The 25,423-nt window shown below is 36.3% G+C and overlaps 1 protein-coding gene across 2 annotated transcripts; it reads left to right on the plus strand.

Moving 5' to 3' along the window:
• Positions 1-87: 87 nt before the first annotated feature.
• RRM2B (ribonucleotide reductase regulatory TP53 inducible subunit M2B) lies at positions 88-24,973 on the plus strand. 2 transcript variants are annotated; one of them, XM_090283484.1, is made up of 9 exons: positions 88-338; positions 4,591-4,746; positions 8,351-8,467; positions 9,197-9,330; positions 9,758-9,852; positions 15,566-15,699; positions 16,535-16,639; positions 17,837-17,950; positions 22,103-24,973. In XM_090283484.1, exons 1-9 carry the CDS (start codon positions 90-92, stop codon positions 22,253-22,255), a joined length of 1,257 nt encoding a protein of 418 aa, XP_090139610.1. In that variant the 5' UTR covers positions 88-89; the 3' UTR covers positions 22,256-24,973. The 2 variants fall into 2 exon arrangements, with proteins under 2 accessions (XP_090139610.1, XP_090139611.1); XM_090283485.1 differs by lacking the exon at positions 16,535-16,639.
• The last annotated feature ends 450 nt before the right edge of the window (positions 24,974-25,423 follow it).

The raw sequence follows: 25,423 nt of genomic DNA on the forward strand, positions 1-25,423 counted from the left end.
TGTGTCCTCACTGGGCTCAGGAGGGAGGCGGTGCCTAGGGCCATAGAGTGGGCGTGGCCAACAGGAGTAGGCGGGTCCTTGAGGCAGTGATGGCAGGACCAGGCCTACGCAACGAGAAAGCAGGGGAGGTGCAGTGGAGCGAGGCGGGGCCGGCCGGCGTGGGAGGGGTCTCTGCCGCTGGGGGCGGGCGTACTCCGCAGCCCTACTGGCCACCTGGGTCCAGTCTTAGTTGGAGGTGTCCTGCTGCGCTCGGTTCCCAGAGCTCCAGTAGCTCTGGCGGAGTCTGCGCGATGGGCGACTCCGAGGGGCCGGAAGAGGCCAGGCCAGAGCTGGATGAGGTAACGTTGTTGCCGCTTTTTCTCTGGTCCCACAGTCAGCCTGGCTTCTAGATTGCAGGTTGCAGCGGGGACTTGCAAGGTGCCGGACCGCTGCAGGAAAACTTCCCCCTTGCCGTTGGAAACCCCATGTAGGCCCGGCCTGGAGCCCTGGCCAGAGCCTGGTTTCGTCTTTTCAAGCACCCAAGAGGCCGTCTCCGGGGACGGGTGCGGTGAGAGCCGGGTTTCTGCTCCACTGCTCTGTACCGGTGCCCGTCAAGGGCAACGCTATGAGGCTTCAGGCCAGGGCGAGGCGCACCCTTTCTTTTATTCTCCTCCCATCCTTCCCTTTTCTGGAGCCCTGGCCGGGGAAACTGAGGCAAGGAACGAGGGCCGGTGGATTTACTGGAGGAAAGCTTTCCACCTCTAGGGTGGTTCAAAGGAACAGGAGGACGACTGTGGACATTGACCCAGGGAGGTGGGATGGAGACATCGGTAGAAGGGCGACCGGAAATATTCATAATAATCAAAACAATCAGTTCAAGAGGCCAGTTTTGCCCATACCAGGTGACGTAACTAGTTGTGACTCTTTGGGGTGTCACTTCATTTATACAGTCGAAGTGATACAACTCTCACAGAGGATTAAGTAAAATGCTTTATGCAAAGTACTATGTAACTTGTGGATGCTTCATAAAACCTAAGCATGTTCATCCTCTCTGCTTCTCTATGAATAAAAGTACATAACAGTAAAGAAACCGGGATTTATTAGACTGGAGTGTTGTAGAGTAAGTAGTTCAAATTGTTGCTTCATAATTTTCATACCCTGTTTATTTTGCAAGTACTGTAAACCATTTGTGTTTCCTTTGAACCTGAAGCTGTGTATGGTTTCTTTGACTTTCTAGAGTTTCAGCTCACAGAGACTTGCTTAGCCCTACATTTCTTCAGAAAGTTGTGGATTCCAGATATGCGATTTTATTTTGATTTTGTAAACATTTAGTAACAATTAACAATTTCTAAATATCCCTCAAACTTTTCCTTCCCGTTTTGAAACAAAGAAGACATTTAGTACTGATTTCTCCACTTCAATGAAACAACTCAGATTTTTCCTTTTGTGGTAATAGGCACCAGCTGTCATTAAGGCTTAAGACCTGGAACTTAGCTTTTATTTATTATCCCTATCTCAGTGATAGCCACCCACGAAGACAGAGGTGGAACTTTATTTCTAGAATGAATTTTAGTGAGCATCTGTTCTGAAAGTTTTAAACTTGAGATGCAGGGATGCCTTAAATACTTTGTTTCTCTGGATTTGATGGTGCATCATGGGCCACCTGCATCAGAATCACCTGGAGTACTTTGTAAAAAACATAAATTACTGGGTCTACACCCAGTAATCAACTCTGATAGTGAATCAAAATTTCTTGAGATGGGTCTGGGACTGCATTTTTAACAAGCACTTCAGGCCATGCTGTTGCTCATGCCTTAAAGGGTTTATAAATGGACTTTGAAGGAGGTTTGTAAATCTCCTGAAGTTTGAAGATTTTTCATGTGTAGATGTGAATCTCCTAAGGAAGGGGTCCATAGCTTTCATTAATTTCTCAAAGCTAACTATCATTAATCTAACAGATAGTCTCTGTTTTCAAAGTAAAAAAGTTCAGGCCAGAGCAGATTAAGTGATGTGCCCAGGACCACCCAACTCAGTAGTAGAACAAGGCTTAAACTCAAGTTCTTGCTCCTGGGCTGATATTCCATCTGATTTCTCAGATTTGATGGGAATAGAAGAATGAAAATGAAAATGATACCTACAACTAGTGTATGACTGACTGTGACAATATCCAAATATTCTGCTGCACCTGAAGAGTAGAAGAGAGGCGAAGGCAAATGAACGTTGTGGAGAGTTTGGGTGGATGGAAAGAAGGGGCCTAGTAGAATGCCATTCTCGGTCAGGGCCTGGTGAGCACTAGCTGGAGAATCTGGACTTAAATGGGTGCACTAGCATGTCCAGGTCCCTTTGGGGACCAGGTCACCAGAAACTGAGGCAGGTAGAAACTAGAGAGACCGTTGAATGTTTCCAAGAAATGCCTCTGTGAAACTTTATTTCAGATTCTCATCACTTCACACCTGTGCTGTTGCAACAATTTAGTTGTCTCTCTACCTGTATGTAGCCTTAACCTGCTCCCCTATCCTGTTGACCACTGCCAAATTAATCCATCATTAAACCAGTGCCTCTGTGTCACTCCCTCCGCATAAAAATGCCCCAAAGGGTCTCAGTTCCCACCAAAAAATGCCCAACTCCTCAGACTGGCAAAGTCCTGTTCAAGCAGCTTTTTCATGCTGTCATATCTTAATTCAGGTTCTCATTTGCACCTCTAACTTGACACAATAGTTACTACCAAAATCTAGGGGATTTTTTCCCCCCTCTTTTCTAATTCATGGATTAATCTTGCTAATGCCATCCCTGTCCATGTTCATTGCTATTCAGGAACTTTCCATGACTATCCATAGAAATGATTTCTAAATTGTGCCGCACAATGAATGCCAGCACCTGGAGGTTGGGAGCAAGTGTGGAGAATTAGAATATGAGCCTCCCAACCCCCCAGACATTTGAAAATCTTTGGCCCACACAATTCTTAACCTCTTAGTTTGATATCCAGAGTGTGAATCCTGTTCCAAGTTCCTTGCTGTCTCCTCTGTTGACCCTATACTTCAGCCCAATCAGATCACTTCTGCCTTTGCTTTACATCCACTTGAGTCAGCTTTAATCTCAGCTGGCCCCTGCTCTTCCATCTGCCCTTTCTCTCTAGGCTTCGTCCTCAGTCATGCTACTGCTACTCTATATGATGTCCCTGGATAATCACAACCCTCCCCTTGGTGACTCTAATGGCATCTTCAGGGAGGGAGCAGAGATATGGCCTCTGACTACTATAGTATTATATCCGGCTATCGACTGGATACCTTGAAACTGAACCCATTATCTTTTATTGACTGAATTGACTTTTTAAAAACTTGTGTTTGCAACTTTTTATTCTTGTTGTGGCTTGTGTTAGTGGGGGGAGTTCATTCAAATTAAACTTTTATTTTGGCCTTATGTTAAATTAAAAAATTCTTACAGCAACCAGTAATCTGAGCCCAGGATTAAAAAAAAAAAAAAAATTAGCGGCCCATTTACTTGCTTAGCTAATGCGTATTGATGTTACGCTTGACACGGGAACATCACAAAAAATGAAAACTAGTTTCTACCTTCTGGGGCTTAAGTGCTATAGCTGGGGAGGCTCACGCCTTCAATATAAGTAGTTACCAAAGAAGACAGTCAGCATGTGTGAAATGTGTAAGCCCCACAGGTGTTTGTGTGACCTCAGGCTCTGGCTGTGGGCCTCTCTCTCATCTGGCCTTGCCTCTTAGCCTCATCCCTGTTAGCATGAGGATTGGTGGAGGCAATGGTAAGGAGGCAGGAACACAATGAAATGAATCCGGATAATCTTGATTTATATGTTTTAGTCTATTTGTATATACTTTATATATACTCATTCTCATGCACACACAACTCTTCTGATGCTTTTGCTAACTATTAAAAAAATGGCACTTTCCTCTGTGAGAGTGCCATCATGTTTCCACGCAGTATGTATGTAGGTATGTGTTTTTCACTTTATTCCACAAAGTTTAGAGACCATCCACAGCGAGACCATGTGCAGTAATATTAACATGTAAATACAATAACAAATTGGTATATGGTCAGCTTCAGACAAACAAAGGCTCTGTTGGTACAGAGTTCAAATAAGTATTATTATATTTCAGTTAAGAGTAGAAAAAAAAGCATTAAACTAAAAAGAAAAAAATGGTTTTTACAGTAGCTTATTTGTGCCAGCATCCTGTCTCTGAGAGAGGAACAAAGGGGACTTTTTATTCATAAACTTATATATTTCCCCACTGTGACATTTATGGGTTAAATTTTGTGCTTATCTTCAAAGTAGCATTAATGACAATAATTTGTTCAGTGCTTATTATGCGCCAGTTTCTGTTTAAGGCACTTTTAATCACTGAAATTAATTTGATGGGCACCTATGAGGTAGGTATAATTTTATTGACTTGGAAACTGAGGCTCAGAGAAGTTAGTCAACTAACCAAACACTATTAACCAGCTACCAGATGAGAATAAGGATTCAAGCAGACTGGCTCCCAGACCTATGCTGTTTCCCTAACCACCCCCAGGTGTGGGTTTAGCTAAAACTAAAGAGGAAATGTCTACACAAGATGGGTGTTTGTACTTTAATTTTCAAAGAGGCTGTCTTCAGTTACCAACGAAAATGAAGCAGAGTCAAATGAAGAACCACTCCTAAGGAAGAGCTCTCGTCGGTTTGTCATTTTTCCTATCCAGTATCCTGATATTTGGAAAATGTATAAACAGGCACAGGCATCCTTCTGGACAGCAGAAGAGGTAAGTGGTATCACCTTCATCAGCAATCATGTTCTGTAGTGCAGGGTTCACATTTTCTGTTACAGGACATTAAAGAATTTTAACTTATATGCGTTGAATAAGATCACTTGTATAAGATAATGTTTGAAATTACTGAGATTAAATACAGTGTTTGCCAATGTTTGGTATTTAGACTAATGTCCATAAATATGTTCCCTGCCACAAAAAATGGCATCTCAGTCCGCCAGATTTTTGTTTCCAATATATTTTAGGACATTTTCTATTTTTAAACAGACTTGTTTGCTGTGACTAAATGAAACAACTCTTTATTTATGGTCAGCAGAATAAGGACAATTGCAGCTACAGACATACAATGGCAGTGGAAGCCTTAGCAACCCTGCTTTCAATTGAGATTGAACAGAAGGAGCTGTCACATGAAGAGTGTGACTGCCGGACAGTGCACTTACTTCTGAGCTGCCAGCTGAATTCACAGTGCTCCTCCCAGTCTGGCTCTGCCCTCAGCCACGTCAGACCTGGCACAGCTGCCCCAACAGACAGGACGTCTGTAAAATTATTTCTATTAGTGTGGCATTTTCCACCTAGGAAATGACCTGAACTCAACAAATTAGAAAATACTGGCTGGTTTGGTAAGGACATTTGGTCACGTAAGTGGCTGTCCTGTAGTCTAACTGAACACACCCATAGCCATTGTCTTCATCTTTGAATATGATGGATAATACCTGCATAGCACTCTTGCACACTGTGTATGTTTGAATCTGTTTATCTATTTGGGTAGGTATGTTTGGGCCTATATGTGTATTTTTTTCTTGAGGTTGATTCTATACACGTAAATGCATGCTGTTAAGAATACAGGCTGTGGAGCTAGCTGCACAAATCCTGGGTCTCCCACTTACTAACTGGAATTGCAGAAGTTGCTTAACCTCTCCATGTAATCTAATTGGTATATTGAGCTAACAGTAGCTGGTACATTGGGCTGTTGTGAGGATTAATGAGATAAATCTTGTTAATAAGATTAATGCCATATTTAGAATGTTACTTGGCACTCAGAAGCTATTATTTTACCCAGAATGGGGGAAACTTGCACTAGAAATCAGAAGCACCAATTTTTGAAACTTCTGTTACGAATTTTACCCACTTACCCAACTTTGTTATATCGTATTGTTATATTGTTAACATCTTTGTTGTATTTAACATATAGAGCAAAACGAAACAAAATCCCAGCATTTTCAAATTGGGTCATAGTGCTTGGCACACCTGATTATCACTAACTGTCTGTGGCTTTTAGAAAGGTTTTTATTAGAGTTATGAGAACAAAGGGAGTATACAGGTGGCTTTTTCATTTATCATGTTAAAAAAGTACTTGTGATGCTTCGGTTTCTTGGAATTCTTTTGGAAATTATATGCATCTTTTAGCAAATGTAATATATGTTGTATCATGACTAAGAAATACTAATTTGAAAAAATATGCAAGGTAGGACAAAAATACATTTGCAGTTGTGAGTCTATGAAACAGGGTTTATTCCTGTATTATTATTTATTAATTATTGTATTATTTTCCATGTGAACAACTGTAAATCTATTTTGCCCCCCCCATAATATACATATTTTGTAGGCAGCTTATAGGAAGATTCAAATAAGTATTATTTTTAATTTAAACAGATTTGTCAGTTATAATTTATTGACTTTAGACCTTATTGTTTTTATCAGTGGTTTAGCTTTATTCCTAAGTATGGCTAATCATTAGGAACCTTGATTCAAAAGACAAATTTCTGGGGTTTGTTTTTGTTTTTGTTTTTTAAAGCTACCTAGGGGATTCTGATAACTAGTAGTTTGGAATCAATATTTAGAGAATTTACTCAAATAAGATAAAGCCAGAAGGGTTTACATTGGGTATGGAAAATAACTAATGTAGTATAAACAAAATTAATAGGACCTTTGAAAGCTGAGTGTTTGAAGAGATTAGATTAATATGTAAGAGCGAACATATTGTAATATTAAGTGTACCCAACTGCAAAGAAGAAGAAATCAATGTGTAATTAACCAGATAGTGTATATAAGCAATGACTAAGCCACCCTTTCAAGAGACAGTGTTTTGGATATGAATCCTCTGTCCCCTTTACTTGCTGCAAGTAAATAAGAATACCTAACGACAGCCACTTCTCATTCTTGATCAGAACACCCCAAGTGGCAAACCCCTTAAGTTTGGGAATAGTAGTTGTTCAGTAAACACTGAAAGACTAAAGTAATAAGGGAAGGATTTTAGAAAAGAACACAAATGATTAAAAGGATGAACCAGCCCTTTTTAGAATGGTCAAAGAGATTAGGATTTTGTAGAATAATTAAAAGAAGGACAAAGGAGAATTACATATTTCAAATGTTTATGAGGTTACTGTGAAACATACTTAAGAGATCTTCTGGAGATGAAGTGGTATCGACAAGGTATATTTAAAGACTATTTTTGAATTGTAGATTTCACCAAACTCTAGAGTTCATCTCTCTTTTAATTCCAAGGACTGCTTCTAATAACCATTTTCTAAAAACATTTCTATTCTTAGAGGGAGACATACCTATAAATTACTTTAAAACCCAGGTTAACTGCCTGACATTACATACTTCTTAATATGAAAGTATATTAACCTGCAGTAAAGTAGCAGCTATAATTGCTTAACAGGTGTCAAATTATGTGTCTAACACTATAGTGTTATATAATTTGTTATATACTATTTAAAATGTTAAAGCAATGGTTGCTGCAAATCATTAGTTTATTCACCTGAGTTCCTTCTTGACCAGTTTCTAGTCTCTTCTGTCTTTTGCCCTTTCCTCATTTGTTTCAGTTTCAATAGATTATGTTTTCCCTCCAGCTTTATTGACATAATTGACATATAACATTGTAAGTGTGAGGTGTACAACGTATTAATTTGATACAGTTATATATAGTACATATATTGCAAAAAATGATACCACCATAGCATTAGCTAACACCTGTATCCCGACACATAATTACCATTTCTTTTTTGTGGTGAGCATAGATCATGTTAATTGTAATATTTTGAAAGTACATCTTGCCAGCTTCTCAATTAAACAGAAGGCAGATTCTTTTATAATGTTTTTATTTTATTGCGTTCCTTTGTAATTGTCTTGGTTCAGGCTGCTGTAATAATACCCTAGACGGGATGGTTTATGAACAATAGAAATTTATTTCTAATAGTTCTGGAGGCTGGGAGTTCTAAGATCACGGTGCCAGCAGATTTGCTACCTGAGAGGGCTCACTTCCTGGTTTACAGACAGCTGTCTTCTTGCTGTACCTTCACATGGCAGAAAGGGTGGTGGAGTTCTCTGGGTGTCCACTCCCATCACCTAATCACCCCCTAGGCTCCACCTCCAAACATCATCATCTTGGAAAGTAGTTTTCAACACAGGAATTAGGGTTGGGGGGTGAATGCAAGCATTCAACCTGTGGCAATGATGTTAATATTTTCTCCCTCTTAAACATTTTACTGCTAATGAGATATCCCTCCTTAACTCTGAGGTAAAAGTTAGTTTTACAAATATTTTGGGAAGAATTTAACTTCAAATTAAAATTTTGAAAATCTTTTTTATTTAGGTTGACTTATCAAAGGATCTCCCTCACTGGAACAAGCTTAAATCAGATGAGAAGTATTTTATTTCTCACATCTTAGCCTTTTTTGCAGCCAGTGATGGAATTGTAAATGAAAATTTGGTAAGATCTTTTTTTTTTTTTTAACTTTTGTTTCCATTTAGCAGTTAAATTATGATAATGGCAGTAAGATAATTAGACTGAATCTAAAAACTTAGGTCTAGGAAATAAACTAGATGAATATGTTTTTCTGACCAAGTGTCAGAGAAAATGGTACATTTCTGTTGTTTGACCAGCAAAATATCATTAAATCAAGCCTATGGTACCAGTCAAGATTACTTAAAATGCAAAAACATGAGTTTGATTTTCACCCTGCACCTTAATAATCCTTCTGGAGCTCTGCAATAGTGCTCTGGGTTCTGGCTCTGCATTTTTAAACTTGTATGATGGCTGACCAGGAGGCATACTTTCTTGTTAAAGAGAATAGAAAGATGTGAACTTTCATCATGTAGATTTACTATATACTGTCAGAAAAAAAAGACTTAAGGTCAGTTCTACAAAGTACAATAATTATTTTTTGTTAGATGTTCTACAATTTACTGGGCACTATAGTCAGTTTCTCCACCTAACAGGTCAATTACTTTAATTTCTTAAGAATACATTATGCAACTAATTTATTGTGGAGGGTTGATGAATAAACAATACTGTTTAAAATCATCCATAAGATCTTTCTGATCTGTTTGTGGCATGACAGGCCATTTTTAAGCAATAAATCTGATGTCTATATTCTGATATATAGTGTTTAATGAGAACCCACAGAATTGGATATATTTGTTTCTTTTATTTTCATAGGTGGAGCGATTTAGTCAGGAGGTGCAGGTTCCAGAAGCTCGCTGTTTTTATGGCTTTCAAATTCTCATTGAGAATGTTCACTCAGAGATGTACAGTTTGCTAATAGACACTTACATCAGAGATCCCAAGAAAAGGTATCACTGCTGGGATTTTATTTACAAAGGTTTATCCTATCATTTGGTTATGTTAAAAGCAGACTTTATTCCAAAACTAAATGTTAGGGAAATATTATTCAAATATGGAGTTTAGGAGTATAATGTTTTCTATTGATCAATAATGTGTCCGTTTAAAAAAAAAAAAGAACTTGTATAGAACCTGTTAATCTGTGGAGCACTTTCTGTTTTGCAATTGAATATTTGAGTTTGGTCAATTTTGTATCAGATCAGATCCAAACTACTAATTTGAATTTTACTTTAATGTCTATATTTCATGCAAAATACATAAAAATTACAGATCTGATAGTAGACCATAGAGTTGCAATTATTATCCCTGATTAGCCAATGAAAATTTATTCCAGTTAAGGAAACAAATGAGTAACTTTGCCATTAATTCTTTTGACAGGGAATTTCTATTTAATGCAATTGAAACCATGCCATATGTTAAGAAAAAAGCAGATTGGGCCTTGCAATGGATAGCAGATAGAAAATCTACTTTTGGTATGTAGCTTTAATTTATATACCGTATTTTTAGCATTATAAGACACACCTGACCATAAGACACACCTAGGTATAAAGGAGGAAAACAAGAAAAAAAAATCTGAACCAAATGGTGTACTAAAATATTTAATAAAATATAACAGAATAATATTTCAACCATGTAGAGTGAACAGCAGTCAACAGTGGTATTAAGAACCATTATCACTGTCATTAACAGATGAGGAGAGACTTTAAGGTTCAAGTACTCTTCTAGTTTTCTGGGAATCCCAAGAACTCATCATTGCTAGTGTCAGAATTTATGGGGGCCTTTAATAACAGGCATTGAGGGAGTTAAGAGGTTCACTAGTTCTAACAGTCACTGAGACTATCACTATCCTAGTTACACGGTCTGGCGGACTAGCCCCAGTGCCTGTTACAGCCAGTGACACCCCTTAATCCCCTCAGTGCCTGTGTTACTACTAGAATAGTGACCCCACCATAACTCCCTTTATATACTACAAACTTCAGCATTTAGGGCTGCTCTCCCAGTTACTGCTGGCCTCCTCACACAGAAATCTGGTGTGCGCTGGGAACAGTATGGAGGCAGACGAGACAGCTGTAGCATCTAACGGAGCCAGTAGCCAGCCAAGAACATGTTACTTCAGCTCCCCCATCTGCCTCTCATGATTGGCAGAGCTTAAGACATAGTAGTTGGTCACTGGAGGCAGTCCTACTGACACAGACCTCACCCAGTGTCAAAGACAATTGGCAACTGGCACTGTGCCTCATACCCGTTATTAGCCTCAGCTGATTCAACAGGTCAGCAGTTGTAGCTGGGAGTGTCAGGCAGCTCTCTGCACTCTCCTAGGTCCTGCATGTTGGGCAGAGGCAGACAGCAACTGACCAGACACCCTGAGATTCAGCAGTAAAGTGGGACATTTTAAGTGTCCCCAGGGGTTTCGCGTGGGCCCACCACTTCCTCTTCTAACAGCTGTCGCCACCACTGACAGGTCAGGTAGTACATATCATGGTCTGTGATGCAATATTTGCTCCATAAGATGCACATTTACCCCCACTTTTGAGGGGAAAAAAAGTGTGTCTTATGGAGCAAAAAATACGGTATATCAAATTTGGCTGTTATGACTATCTCAAAGTCTCAATGTGCACCTTTAGTAGGATCATTCTTTCTAATAATTGATGAGAAACCATAAAATAATGTAAAACTCTGTTCTGTTTAATAAACTGAAACTTGAAAGATTAAGATGTCAGTGTATAATAACAGGTAAATAAGTCAGTTACTTAGTATCTGACGAGAGTCTTAAAGCAATTCACAGTTTATATCTGCTTTCAGGAATGTTTATTTTAGAAATTTAAAGCAAGTCAAAATCTGTACATTTTTCAGAGAACAAATATGTAGTTTCTGAAAAACTAAAGGTTAGTGCAAGAACAGGCTTATTTTTCACCCTTCTGGATGAGTTGAGATCCAATAGCTTTAAAAAAAATTTATTTACTTTTAGAGATAGGTGAAGGGAGGGAGAAAGAGGGAGAGAAACATCGATGTGTGGTTGCCTCTCGTGCGCCCCCTACTGAGCACCTGGCCCACAACCCAGGCATGTGCCCTGACTGGGAATCAAACTAGCGACCCTTTGGTTCCGGCACTCAATCCACTGAGCCACACTAGCCAGGGCCCAATAACATTTTTTAAGGAAGTGATTAACAATGCATCTTATACATAGTAGTTGCTCAGTAAATCTTTTAAAATTTTAATTAAAATATTTAGATAATTCATTTGAATAGCTCTAAGTATCTGTCTCATTCTTATCTATTTTATAATTGGCGGTCTTACTTTTGGGGTTTATTCAAAATGTAGGGAAACAGGTCTCAAAATATTTGGTTTCAGGACTCCTTTGTTCTCTAAAAATTATCGAGGATTCCAAAGTGTTTTTCTTTTTGTGGGTTATTGATATTTCCATATTATAAATTAAAACAATCTTTAAACATTTATTAATGCATTTTAAATGATAGTAACCTGATAGATTTTAACATATATTTATGAAAAAAAAAAACACTTTTCCAAAAAAAATTAGTGAGGAGAATGGCATAGTTTTTAATTTTTGTAAATCTTTTAAATGTCTGACTGAATAGAAGACAGATGAATTATGTCTACTTCTACACCCAGTTTGTTTCAGAATGTTGTTTTAGTTAAATTATACAAAGAAAATTCACCCTCATTCAAATATGTAGTTAGAAAAGGGAGGAGTATTTTACTAGACTTTTCAGATTATTATGGAAGTGCCATGTAGCATCTGGAAAACACCAGTATACCTCATGAGAGAATGGTAGTAAAAAAAAAAAAAAAGAATAAATAGTGTCATAGTATTATTATGAAAATAGTTTTGATACCACAGACCTCCTCAGTCTGTGAATTTCCAGCGACTTCTGGACCACACATTGAGAACCAGAGATGTTGTGTAAGGTATGGCTAACTTACAGTATGTCAGGGAAGAAGCAGATATGTCTGCATTGCCTTGAGTTCATTTTGAGAGTGAGAAAAGCAGTGATTCTCAATGTGTTTAACTGTCACCTGAGAATTTGTGGAAAAACTGAGTGATGTAGGAGGCCCAGGTGAAGTGGAGGAATCTGCATTTCATACCTAGTTGATGCTCACACAAGGGGTTTGAGAGGCACATTTTGAAGAACATTGGCTTTAAAGAAAAAAAGGGAAATTCCAAGGTGTTCAGTATGCATTGAAGATATTTAGGCTGATAGGCTCTGATGGAAAAATGAAGAACAGGCTCATGAGAGGCATGTATTTCATGAAGCTACCAAAGAAAGCAGCCTGGAAATAGAGAACACAGAGGAGGGTGGTGTCACCGTGTGACATCAGGGGCTCCATTTAAAATTTTCATGTTGCTCACTCTCAAGGCAGACTCCACTTAGGGTTCTGAATCAGGGTCTCAGAGGAGAGAACATGGTCTGAAATGATGCTGGGGGAGTGGAATGGGTGGTGGGACAAGAAAAAGGTGAAGAACACATTGGTGGCCCTCCTCTTTGAGAGAGGAGCTAAAAGACAGTAACATGAAAAGGGAGTCTCGCTTCACCAAACACCTGCACTTCCCGTTAACCAGCTGGGGAAGTGCCGTTTTATGAACTAATTGTGCCACCTGCACCATCAGTGCCTTTAGGTTGATGAAGCTGGCTTTGGGCTTTGCTAGTCTTCTGCACCTAGGGAGACCCAGTAGAGCAACTCTTCTTTTCTCACATTCAGACTTCTAATTTTTAGCTCAGGAGAACCTGAGAATAGTCCTTAAAAAAGCATTAGGTTTTTGAAAATTAATATGTTGGAAGTAGATTCAATTCATGTAGAGCTAAAAATTCTTAATTGTATATCTGCTTATTTTTTAAAAACTGAGATATACTGCTTAATTTTAAAAATATCTTTAAAGAGCCTTCACATTCATTACAGCTTTTAGAAGGAATGTTTTAGAAATCTTTTTAGTTCACATTTGTTCATGAAAATATGTAAACTTTACCTCTTATAATTCTTCATTTCTTTCCAAGAAGAATAGCCTTCTATATATGTTATGATTTTCATTCTTTAACATTCACATGAGTGCACAAAGTAGTTAAAATAACAAATTTTTTCTTGCTCACAATGTATTAAATTATAGCCTCGTTCACTTACAGATAAATGGCCACATGGCATCACCTTTATGTCAATAAAATATGTATCAATTATAACTATCCATTATCTTATTAATAATAAAATTAAAATATAGTAGTAATCTATATATTAAACTAATGATAAATCTCCATCTTAGCCCTGGCTGGTGTGGCTCAGTGGATTGAGCGCTGGCCTGTGAACCAAAGTGTCGAGGGTTCAATTCCCAGTCAGGGCACATGCCTGGGCTGCAGACCAGGTCCCCAGTTGGGGGCACGTGAGAGGCAACCACACATTGATATTTCTCTCCCTCTCTCTAAAAATAAATAAATAAAATCTTAAAAAAAAACCCTCCATCTTAAAAGTATCTCTATTCTTAAAAGCCATTTTTGTATTCAAAAGAGTTAGCAGAACATAGTGATTATTATTATATTTTAAGATTTAATTTTAGCATATTTAATATATACTACACTAAAGAGTCTTGGTAATTCCTCCTACATAGTATGTACTCAAGTACTTATTTAATTTTTATTTCTCCTATTTTTTCAAAGTGACTGTTTAAATTGTGCCTATAAAAAGAAAATGTCATAGAAGTTTTTGTGTTGTTTTGGATTAATAATAGATAAATATTTGCTATAATGGCTCTATCTGATATGATTTGTTTATGATAATCAGAGAAAAGAACAAGGACAAATCAGAGTACTATTTAATGACAGCCAGAAATATTTTAACTTAGCCATCTTCTTTTTGAAATTAAACATTATAATTACCTTTGTTTGGGAAGTTATAAATATTTAGTTTCTGCATCAAGTTTTAGCATTTCTATTATGTCTTTTATCATCAAGCACAGCGATTTTCAACTGGTGTGCTTCAAGAAATTTTAAATCATGCATTACCTGGCTATTTTAGTCAGGGTCACTGATCTCTTTTTTCTTAGATTGTCAAATAAAACAATAACAACAGCCAACACAGCAATAGCTGTCCAGAGTGAACGAATCAAAATTATACCTATTTTTTTTGTCAGGTTGGTAAAATTTGTACTTTTTGGTGTGCTGCAGAATTTTAGTAATTAGTTTATATGTGCCATGACATGAAAAAGGTTGACAATCACTGATCTAAGTGCTTTTATAGTTCCCATTGATTCAGATCAGGACACAGTTATTGTGTTTTTGGTGGCGCAACACGTACAGGGACGCAAGCTATGCTGCCATCTGTGAAACGGGTCTGTAGTTGGTTCTATTACTCGGCTGCCTTTCACAGTCATATAGACCAAACCTTTCTCCCTAGACAGACATATATAAATATTTCTCCTGAGCATGCAATGTTGTGGCATAAGGGGCTTGAGAATGGTCTTCTTTCGGCTTAGACCTATAATCACCCCCTAAAGATAGTGTTGCAGATAGACTGCAACATTTCATTTTCGGAGATGGGCTTCTGCAAAGTGCTTGCCTGACAGTAAGTAACATTAGAAATTGGGCCTTACATGTTTAGCAGAAGACTGTATTTTTCCTATGTGATGGGATATTATCTGATAGATGTACTTATAATCTTCAGCTGGATGTATCTGTTTTTCTTTAATTGCAGATGCAGGGCAATGATTTTTGAAGTATTTACATCTAACCTAAGACATTTCTAAAACATAAACCTCAGCGACCTCCCTTCTCCCAGCTGCAGAGAGATATTTGTCATAAAAGCTATCTGCTACTCTCCACTTTGAAACACACACACATATGCACTTACTGCACTCACAGGCACATGTGGTGCACAGATAAGTAACCTCTTTTTTTTTTTTTTTGAGTATGAAAGGCTCTCCTTTGTCTGTATACCAAGACCTATAGGAGTTCAGTGTATGACATAAGATTTGAAGTAGATGTACCTTTCTGCTCTAGTAGGTAGAGGTAGCAGTTCCCCCTCTGAAGACCCTTGGCTATTGCATTAACTTGTTGATTTTATTTCTTGACAGAATAGCTGTGGTATTGTTATAAAAAAAATATAAAAGTGTGTGTATATATAGCTTAAATATATCTGCAGTATATGATATTTCAGAAAATGAAACTATTTATTGTCTCCTAGGGGAAAGGGTAGTGGCCTTTGCTGCTGTAGAAGGAATTTTCTTCTCGGGATCTTTTGCTGCTATATTCTGGTTAAAGAAAAGAGGTCTCATGCCTGGACTCACCTTTTCCAATGAACTCATCAGCAGAGATGAAGTAAGGAATGAAGTATTCTTCTAGTTTTATTTGTATTCATTTTTAGTGTTCACTTATTTTTCTGTCCCATGGAAAAATACTTATGGTGACACAGGATCCTGGTAATTCAAAGAAAATAAGAAGTCATTTCTTCCCTTGCTCTGGAGACCCTGTGCTTTCCTCTTGCCTCTTACTGTTTCTCCTCAGTCTCTTCTGTTCATCCTTAAATATTGTACTCCAGGTTCCCATTGTTGCCTCTCTGTTTTACTGTACGTGACCTCCTGGCTGATCTAATTTATTCCCCTGGAATTGGCTACCATCCAGATGCTCATGCAACCAAAATTTTGTCTTTAGCCTGTATATTCTTTCCTGAGCTCCAGACCTGTGTATCCAAGTGCATATTAGATGGTTTCTCTTGGAAGGTGAAATCAAACTCATCATCTTTATCCCAAGATTTAGTCTTCCTTCTGTTTTCCCTATCTCATTGAGGGTCACTAACTTCCATCCAATCATTTCTTAATTTTTTAGACATTAAAAATCAATAAACTTTTATTTTGGCTCTTCTTTGTTTTCCTTTCAAAAATTCTTTTGGTTGTAGATTTCTGTTGTTGTTGTTGTTAATGAATTCTTTCAGTTGATGAACTAAGATTTGCTGGCACTGAAATATTTTCACTACAGGTTATTATAATTGGCATTTTAATGAGATTTTAACAAAAGTAGTTCCTGGCCCTTTTAATTCTTCTTTTATTTTCCAGAGGTTGCATTCCTAGAACGTACTCTATATGATACCTGACACCCTCTGTGTTAAAACAGCTATTAGATGTTTTTTTGACATGGTATTTTTCTTCTGTTTCAGGGGCTTCACTGTGATTTTGCTTGTCTTATGTTTCAATACTTAGTAAATAAGCCTTCAGAAGAAAGGGTTAGAGAGATCATTGTTAATGCTGTTGAAATCGAGCAGGTAAGCAGGGAAGCTTATATGATTCGCACATCTCTCTCTGAAGATGGTACCATTATATTATTAGGTTGACTCAAATGAAACTGCCATTTTGTAGGTCAAAATAAATACCAGTAATTTTATATAGTCAATCTGACAGTACTAATAGATAGTGTATTTCAATTATTATGTCACTTTATAATTTGGTTTGTAAGTACTAGATATTAAGGTTTTACGTATATAAAGACTGTTTAAGAACTGGTTTTTCTGTCTCATTGACCTGTCAAATCTTATGCCATAACAAACTATTTTAATTATTTTAGCTTTATATTTTTAGATTGTTAGCTACTGGAGGGCAGTGATGTTTTCTTGTTTGTTTTGTGTTGTCAAAAACCTAACAGGGTGTCTAGCTTGAAGCATGTACCAGATGCTTATAGGATGAATAAATGAATGAATTAGTGAATAATAAAACTTAAGTTTTAGCATGTAACAATATATGACTAGAAAGATCTGACTGCTCCACTTAGGATGTGTTTCTATCATTTGAAAGAACTAGTTTAAAAGTAAAAGGAACTAAAAAAATTTAACACGGCATAGTCTAGCAGCCACACTTGTCATATTTGGAGGGGGGAAAGGCATAAATACATTCTGGTATCTTTAATCACTTTGAGAACTAAACCCACATGATTAATAGTTTTATTTTTCCTCTATTAACACTTTACCACTGTCTTTCAATATAGTTGGAGTTCACTTTATCTCCCAATCCTCGAATCCAATCCTATTTCTTTCTCATTTTCTTTGTTAGTTGTGTTTTCTCTTTTTTGCAACACCCTCCATAATCACAGTCTCCATAATGATCATCTTTGGTGAATCTTTTTCTAGATATTTCAGAACAAAATATCTCCTTTTTATCTATTGATAAACATATGAATTCAAGTCCTACTTGTGCTACTTTAAAAAATACCAGTAATTTGATAATTAGTTTCTATTTATTTTGGCTACTTGAGAATGTGAAAAAATGTAAATAGTTAATACCCCAAACATCTGTAAACAAATGGACATTATTTGCCACGTTGAAAGAATTTAACCTAGTATGCTTTCCTTGGACAAGATTAGTGACTTAGAAGATTAATAAAACTAAAACCCTTTTTTTATTTGGAAGATACATACTTATTTCTTGTTCTGTCTTTGTACTCTATTCTGTTTTTGTTTTTATCTCAGGAATTTTTAACAGAAGCCTTGCCAGTTGGCCTCATTGGAATGAACTGTGTTTTGATGAAACAGTATATTGAGTTTGTAGCTGACAGATTATTTGTGGAACTTGGATTCTCAAAAGTAAGGTTTTTTATAGGTATTACTACTAAGCTAAAATGTTATTTGTCAAATAGGGCCACTAAAATATTATAATTGAACTGAAAGCATTTGTAACATACTAGTTTACTTTTAAAATATCGATGACAGAGCCTTGTTTTGCATGAACAGAATAGCTTTGCAAAATCTTTTGAAACTTAAAATGAAATTTATAACAGAAGTAGGAGGCTGATAAATTGTAGAATAAGCTCAATAAATTACTTTGTAATAATTGCAGGAATCTATTTAAAAATAGGATTATTTTTAAGTAATTGAATTTAATATGTATGTATGTGTTTTACCCTCATATAAATCTCTATATGTCTTTGTTGTGTTTTAGGGGTTAATACTTTTAAATAGGAAATGGTTATTATGAAGACATTAACTGTCATAACTTGACTCTTTCAACTCAGTTGTCTTTAAGTTATTTTTGTCGTTTTGTTTATCAACAATAATGTACCTGGGTTTTTTAAAGAGATGTGCTTTTCACATGACTTAACAAACAGAGGCTGCAGCCAGACTCCCTGGGTTTGAATCCTGGTTCCACCACTTTCTAGCTATGTAGCTTAACCTCTATCTCAATTTCCTCATTCGTAAAATGGAGATAATAATAATAATACTGATCACAAAGGATTATTGATGAGTTGGTAACTTAAAGCACTTAAAACAGTGTCAGACATATAGTAAATGCACACTAAGTGTTCAGCATAAGTGGAACATTCACAGAACTTTACTATGTACTACACCATGGTAATTAAAAATTATAGATTTTGATTTTTAGCATGGAAATGTAAGTTTAAATTGTATTTAATGACAAGTCTTATGGAATCCATGATTCTGAAGTAATAATTACCTTTCTTGGTAATGTGTTTATATTCTGGTAACCACAGAAAGACTAAAGGAAGTCAGGTGAGGGAAAGGTTTTTGTAAGATAAACTATTTATATTTTATTATTTTAGTTGAAAGATCCTTTCTATGTTTATCAGTAATTAATGAGAGAAATCAAGATTATAATTGTATTAATGTGATCTCTTAAATTTGTGAACTGTGTATTAAAAATGTGTATCTGTTCCTAAGCTATACCAATATGTTTGTTGTAGGAAAATTAATTTGCTTACTTAAACCTTAATTAAAGTGAACTCTCCATCCTTTATCCCACAACCATATACTTGTACCCACACATCCATGTTCTCCAGCTTATTGGAAAACTGTGGCCCCTGGGTCTAGTTTTCCCCACATGCCTCATACAGAAGAAAATCTAAACATAGTGTAAAACGTCATTTTTCAAAGGCCTTCAACATATCTCAATAAATTCCTAAGAGCAGAAATTATACAGACCTCTTAGATTTTAATGCAGTAAAATGAGAAATTCATAATAAAAGATTGCCAAAAAGTTCCATCTACTTTGAAATTGAAGAGATATCCTTTAAAATGAGATTAAAAATAAAAATATAAACTCATAGAAAATATAAACTGAACGACAGTAGGATTACTGTGTATCAAAACTTGTAGAATCCAACCAAACAGATCCTAATAGGCAAATTTATAGCTTTGAATGAGTATATTAAGAAAACAAGACAGTTTAAAATACAGAAACTAAACTTTGAGCTCAAGGAGCTCTAAGAAGAACTATACTTATAATAACAGTTTTTGGCAAAATAAGAGATTATTTAAATTAGCAAGTGGTTGTCATTTATACAGAATTCTAATTAGGAGCCACATGGATATTTTCAACTTTTATTTTAGAATTAGTAAATATTTGAGTACTTTCAAGTGTCAAAAAAAAAAAAAAAAAAAAAAGCCTAATTTAGCTTGGTCTTAGTTACCTTGTCTATGACATGAATGATTTGGATCAGATTTTTTTTGAAGGTCACCAGTTTTAAAATCCAGTGAATCTATAACTATTGGCCTAGTGCTCTTTCCCCTTAGCCTGCTGTGTGTGATAGCTCTTTTCACTCCCTCCTAACAGTATTTCTGACAGGAAAAATTGTGCAGAATTCCACCACTCAACCATACCAGCATATGAGTTTTTTTTTTAAATTACACACACACACACACACACACACACACACACACACACGCAGATATAAAGATATAAATCACAGAGCACTTATTGTATTAATAAATGTACAATTCAGTACATTTTCACAGTTATGCAATATTCACAACAATATTTTAGAACATTATTTTTATCACCCCACAGAGAAACTCTGTACCCATTAACAATCAGTCACATCTTTCCCCTGCCCCTAATCTAATTTCTGTGTCTTTAGGTTTGCCTGTTCTGTATACCCCATTTCACATAAGTGGAATCATACGGCATATGGTCTTTTGTGTTTGGCTTCTTTACATGGTATAATGTATTCACAGTTCATATGCGTTACAGCATGTATCAATACTTTATTCCTCTTTATGCCCAAATAATATTCCTTTGTATGGCTATACCAAATTTTATTTAACCATTTATGGGTTGATAAACATTTGAGTGGTTTCCACTTTTTGGCTATTGTGAATAATGCTGCTATGAACATTCATGTATAAGTTTTTGTGTGGACATATATTTTCATTTCTCTTGAATATAAGGTTGGCCAAAATGTTCATTTATATTTTTTCCATAAAATAAAAGACACATTTTTCATTTTCATCAATAACTTTATTGATTTGGATAGTTTGAGTATGTCAGCTATCTCCCACATGGTATATAATGCTGTTTGTTCTCAATTAATGTCTTGATTTGATTGCTATCAACTTCAATTGGTCTACCCAATTGTGGAGCATTGTCCAGCGAGAAATCTCCAGCCTGAAACTTTGCAAACCACTTTTGACACATTCAATCAGTCACAGCACCTTCTCCATACACTGCACAAATCTCTTTCCATTTCTGTTGCATTTTTACCTTTTTTGAAATAATAAAACATAATATGCCAAAAATGTCACTTATTGTCTTCCGTCTTCAATATTAAAATGGCTACATAAAAATTCACCAGTTTTATAAGTATTTTTTTAAATGCCTGCTGATATGACAGATGTCACCATACAATATAACAAAATGGTTTTGAATGAAGGTAAAGACAACTAAGCACTAGTAGAGCCATCTTATGGAAAAAAAATGAACTTTTTTGCTGGCTCATGTACTAACTCTATTTTTAATCTTTAGAGGAACTGTCAGTCCATTTTCTAAAGTGACAGTACTATTTTCCATCAACACCAGCAGTATATGAGAGTTCCAATTTCTCCACATCCTCACCAATGCTTGTTATCTGTTTTTTTCCCCATTATAGCTCCTAATGTGTGTGAAGTGGTATCTTATTGTGGTCTCGATTTGTGTTTACCTAGTGGATAATGATTTTGAGCATTTTTCCATGTGCTTATTGGCTTTTTGTATATTTTCCTTGGAGAAATGTCTACTTGTCTACTCAGATTCTTTGCCCATTTTTAATTGAGTTATTTGAATATATTTTTATCTGTGGTGTTTGTAATTTCTGCTGGAATACTCCTAATTTAAAAAGTCTTTTATTGCCTCTCATGAATTATTTAAAATGTCTCAAGCTGTATCTCCAAGTCTGCTTCTTGAGTTGAGAAACAGTGAAATAGCTTCTTTTCACCATATGTCCCACTTTTTGGGGAGGGTCACTATGGATAGAATTTACTCTGTCTTACTTCATCATGGTCCCTTAATTGATGTGATTATCTGTTCTTTTACGAACTAAGAAATACTTAGGTCTACACTACATTGTCAGTAACTTAATAATTTGTCATGTCACGTATAGGTGACTACCTAATGGTAATACCTGTGAGAAATGCCTGTAGTATCAATGGCCTATTAAATTTCTGAAACTATGAAAACATTTTAGTTGCTTGGTTTTAAATCTTTCATTTCCTTAAATAATCTTTTTCCCTCTTTTCTACTTCTTAGAATACCAGATGCTAGTATAGTTTCTTAAGGATGTTAGTAGAAAATCTTAGTCATCTGAAATTGTGTCAGCCTTGAGCACCTTCAGGACCTCAGGGAATAGTGTGATCCTGTAGGTAACTATGAGACCTGAGCTCTGTGTTCGTTTTCTGTTGCTTTTATTATGGAATATAATTTGGTTTTCTCAGAATGTCTAATAACATTTCCTTTTTTTTTCCTTTCAGGTTTTTCATGCAGAAAATCCCTTTGATTTTATGGAAAACATTTCTTTAGAAGGGAAAACAAATTTCTTTGAGAAACGAGTTTCAGAGTACCAGCGTTTTGCAGTGATGGCGGAAACCACAGATAATGTCTTCACCTTGGATGCAGATTTTTGAACTACCCCCTCCCTTATCTAAACCTATCGTTGGTAAATAGCCATCTATTATTCTCTGCTTCAAAACAAAACAAAACCTTAAAGTATCTCCTTTAGGGAATATGAGTTTGTTCAAAAGGAAACTCAAAACCAAATGTCAATCAATTTGGATTCATGTGAATACACTGTAACTTTCCATTTTAACAAGCAGAGTGTGACCTAAATGTTTTTGTTTCGTTACTAAAATATAAGATGGCAGTATGTAATGATAAAGAGCTTGAGGGGAGGTGCAGATATGAGTTTGAGATTCTGTCCTTACTACTTTGTGTGACGCTTGGCAAGCCAATTAACCTCTCTCAACCTCAGTGTACTTATCTTTAAAATGAGAGTCCAAAATTCAGAGTGGACAGGAGGATTAAGGCAGAAAAAACTGCTTAGTACCATCACCACTGCTTCTGTTGCTATTACTACTACTACTTATTGTTATTAATAGTATTAATTGCAGTGATATTGTTATACAGCGCTCCCATCTCAAAGTAATTGTGAACTAGATCGTAAGACCTAGAGTTAGATCTTTGTATTTTTAGTATTCGAGGAAGGATATAAACATTTCCTAAAAATTATAATTCTCATTAATTTGAAAGTAACTTCTTTGAATTCCTCAGTATATAGTAAAGGAAATTCAGTTCTTAGCTGCTCTGGGCAGGATACTCATGGACTGGAATCCAGGAGGTTATCGTGGGGATTGCCCTGGTGAGCAAAATGGTTCTGCTCCTTCAGAAATTAAAAAAGGTAACTGTTGCCAGATGTAATGCTGGGATGTTTAAAACCAGATGAATTAGCTAGAATAGCATTTTCCAAAGAGTATTCTAAGAGCTATTAGCCCCTCTGGATATTTTATGGGAAAAAGAGATTCTGTGGTCAAATGAGTTTGGGAAATGCTGTGGAATCTATTCCTCTTTACAATGTTCAGTCAGTACATCAAAGACTGAGAAGTTCTGCAGTGCATAAACTTATTTCTCCCTGCATATTCCAGACTTACTTAACATAGATGTGTTTTTCATTTGTTAACATCTAACTAACTAGTGTTCTTCAGAACATAGTTTGGAAAAAGCTGGTCTAGAACTATTTTTATATGGTTCTAGGGCTTGTGGACTAAGTCATGGAGAACCTGGTGGGGGTAATGGAACCATTTCAAATTTGTGCCAAGCTGAGTAATGTACTGTGATTCGGCTTAGGTGTGTTTTCTTAATACTCTTACAACTCTCTTATGCTGTTGCAAGATGTAGTTCTTTTAATGGGACTATGCATGTCCCATGGTAGCAGGTGGTGAGGGAGATGGAGGTCTCTGCAGAGGAGACTGAGGAAGGGCCCGGAGCCAAGGTCTCTGCACAGTCTGCCCCTCTTTATTGTAAGGAAGTGTCAACAGATAGCCTGAGCCCCAGAAAGCAGTGGGGCCCCCCACTCACAGTATACTACTTTATAAACTTCCGGAAGCTAAAATTTAGAGATTTTCCCTTTGTATAAATGTTTGCTCCACTTATGTGACAACTATCAAATTAATTCAAACAGGGAGTTCTCAAGTGGATGCAAAAGGAAATGGCCATATCCTGTTTGTTAGAGAATATTGGAAATGAGGTCTATGATAATACTGTTTACTTGTTTAGTGCTTCGTAGTTTGCCATGTCTTTTTACATCATCACCTCATTTAATCTCACAACAGCTCTAAGAGCTTGACAGCAGCTGGTATTGAAATGTTACCGATGGACTGAATGAGGCTCCGAGAAGTTAGATGACTTGGCCAAGATTTGTTCATAGCCGCTATCCCTACAATGTAATTTTTCAAAGGTTATCATATTTCTTGTATTTAGTTTTTTGTCGATCATCGTGATTTGATATTGCCTGTTTCCCCATTAAAGTATCATATATTTTAATTAGAGTATCAAAGTATCAAACATTTTAACTATATTCAAGTAATATATTCAAAGATATTTATCTATTGCCTTGCAAAAACAACATTTAAAATTGATAATATCTGTAATGACATCGGAATGAAAGAAAAACTCCATATTTACAGTCCATATTTCCTTTGTTTTGAATCCAAATTTTTTTCATAGGTAATGACATGTGCCTTACTATGAAGCTTATCTATAGTAACAATAAACTGAACTGTATTGCGATGAAAAATTTTTAATACCAAAATACTGGATTTTTATACACTGGTGTGTTATATTTGATATTCTGTACCCTTTTCCAGGCCTCTAGGTTGCATACTTTTTAAAATTATGTTTAGTATTTTGGTTCTTAGTTTTTAAGGAATCAAGAAGTTGTGGAATTTTCTTTTTAATACTATCTTGCAGGTAAAGAAAAAAAATTAGAGTATGTTTACAATTTTTTAACAGCACATGTATTTAAATCATTGCTATAGTAGTTAAAGTTAAGTTTATTTAGGAATATAAAAACCGGTAGTTCTATGATACATTGCAATTACTAAAAATGTTTCATTGTGGTATGTAGAATCATATTTTGGAAAGATTTGGGAAGATAGATTGATCCAGTGCATTCCAGATGGGCTGTTTTGCTATCCAATTATGTACAATTCTTATTACAATATAAGTGTACTCCACTCATGTCTTTATATATGAAATTTTTACAGTTCTCTTATTTTGGAACATCCATATTTTTCTGCTTCTTTCGCCATTTTGTGTTTCATTTGTTCATTAAAAAAGTGTTGACAGGAGCTGATACTCAAACAGTGAAGGAAATGCAGATGGAGAAGATCCACTTGGACCTAACTGCTATTATGACAACACTAAATCCTTCTTTAATAATATTTCTTGTGATGACAATAGAGAACGGAGACCAGCCTGGGCTGAAGAAAGAGGAGTAAATGCTGAAACATTTGGAATCCCACTTTGTCCAAGTACAGAGGCACTAGAGGTCTTGGTTTCCGTGTGGCCGAGGGTGTGGTGGTGGCAGCGGTGGTGCCTCACCAGCCCTGGAGGGTTTTGTGGTGGATTCACAGGAAGGAGGTCATGGGGGCAGGGAGTTTGCAGACTTGGAATATAGGAAAGACAACAAAGTTGCTGCATGGTCGACAAACAAGTTTTTGAAAATAGGTGAATTTCTAGCTCTCTGTGGTCCTGAGAATTGGTTTCAGTCTTTACTAATAATGAGGAAATGAATTCAC

The sequence above is a fragment of the Furipterus horrens genome, unplaced genomic scaffold (genome assembly GCF_987537825.1).
Source record: "Furipterus horrens unplaced genomic scaffold, mFurHor1.1.pri manual_scaffold_7, whole genome shotgun sequence".
In the NCBI taxonomy this organism is placed as follows: domain Eukaryota; kingdom Metazoa; phylum Chordata; class Mammalia; order Chiroptera; family Furipteridae; genus Furipterus; species Furipterus horrens.

Bases quoted from the DNA above. Each gene is read 5' to 3' on its own strand.
- RRM2B (XM_090283484.1), top strand. From the start codon at position 90: ATGGCAGGACCAGGCCTACGCAACGAGAAAGCAGGGGAGGTGCAGTGG. The intron at 8,468-9,196 runs GTAAGATCTTTT...TTATTTTCATAG, and splicing joins GAATTGTAAATGAAAATTTG to GTGGAGCGATTTAGTCAGGA. The intron at 16,640-17,836 runs GTAAGCAGGGAA...TTTTTATCTCAG, and splicing joins ATGCTGTTGAAATCGAGCAG to GAATTTTTAACAGAAGCCTT.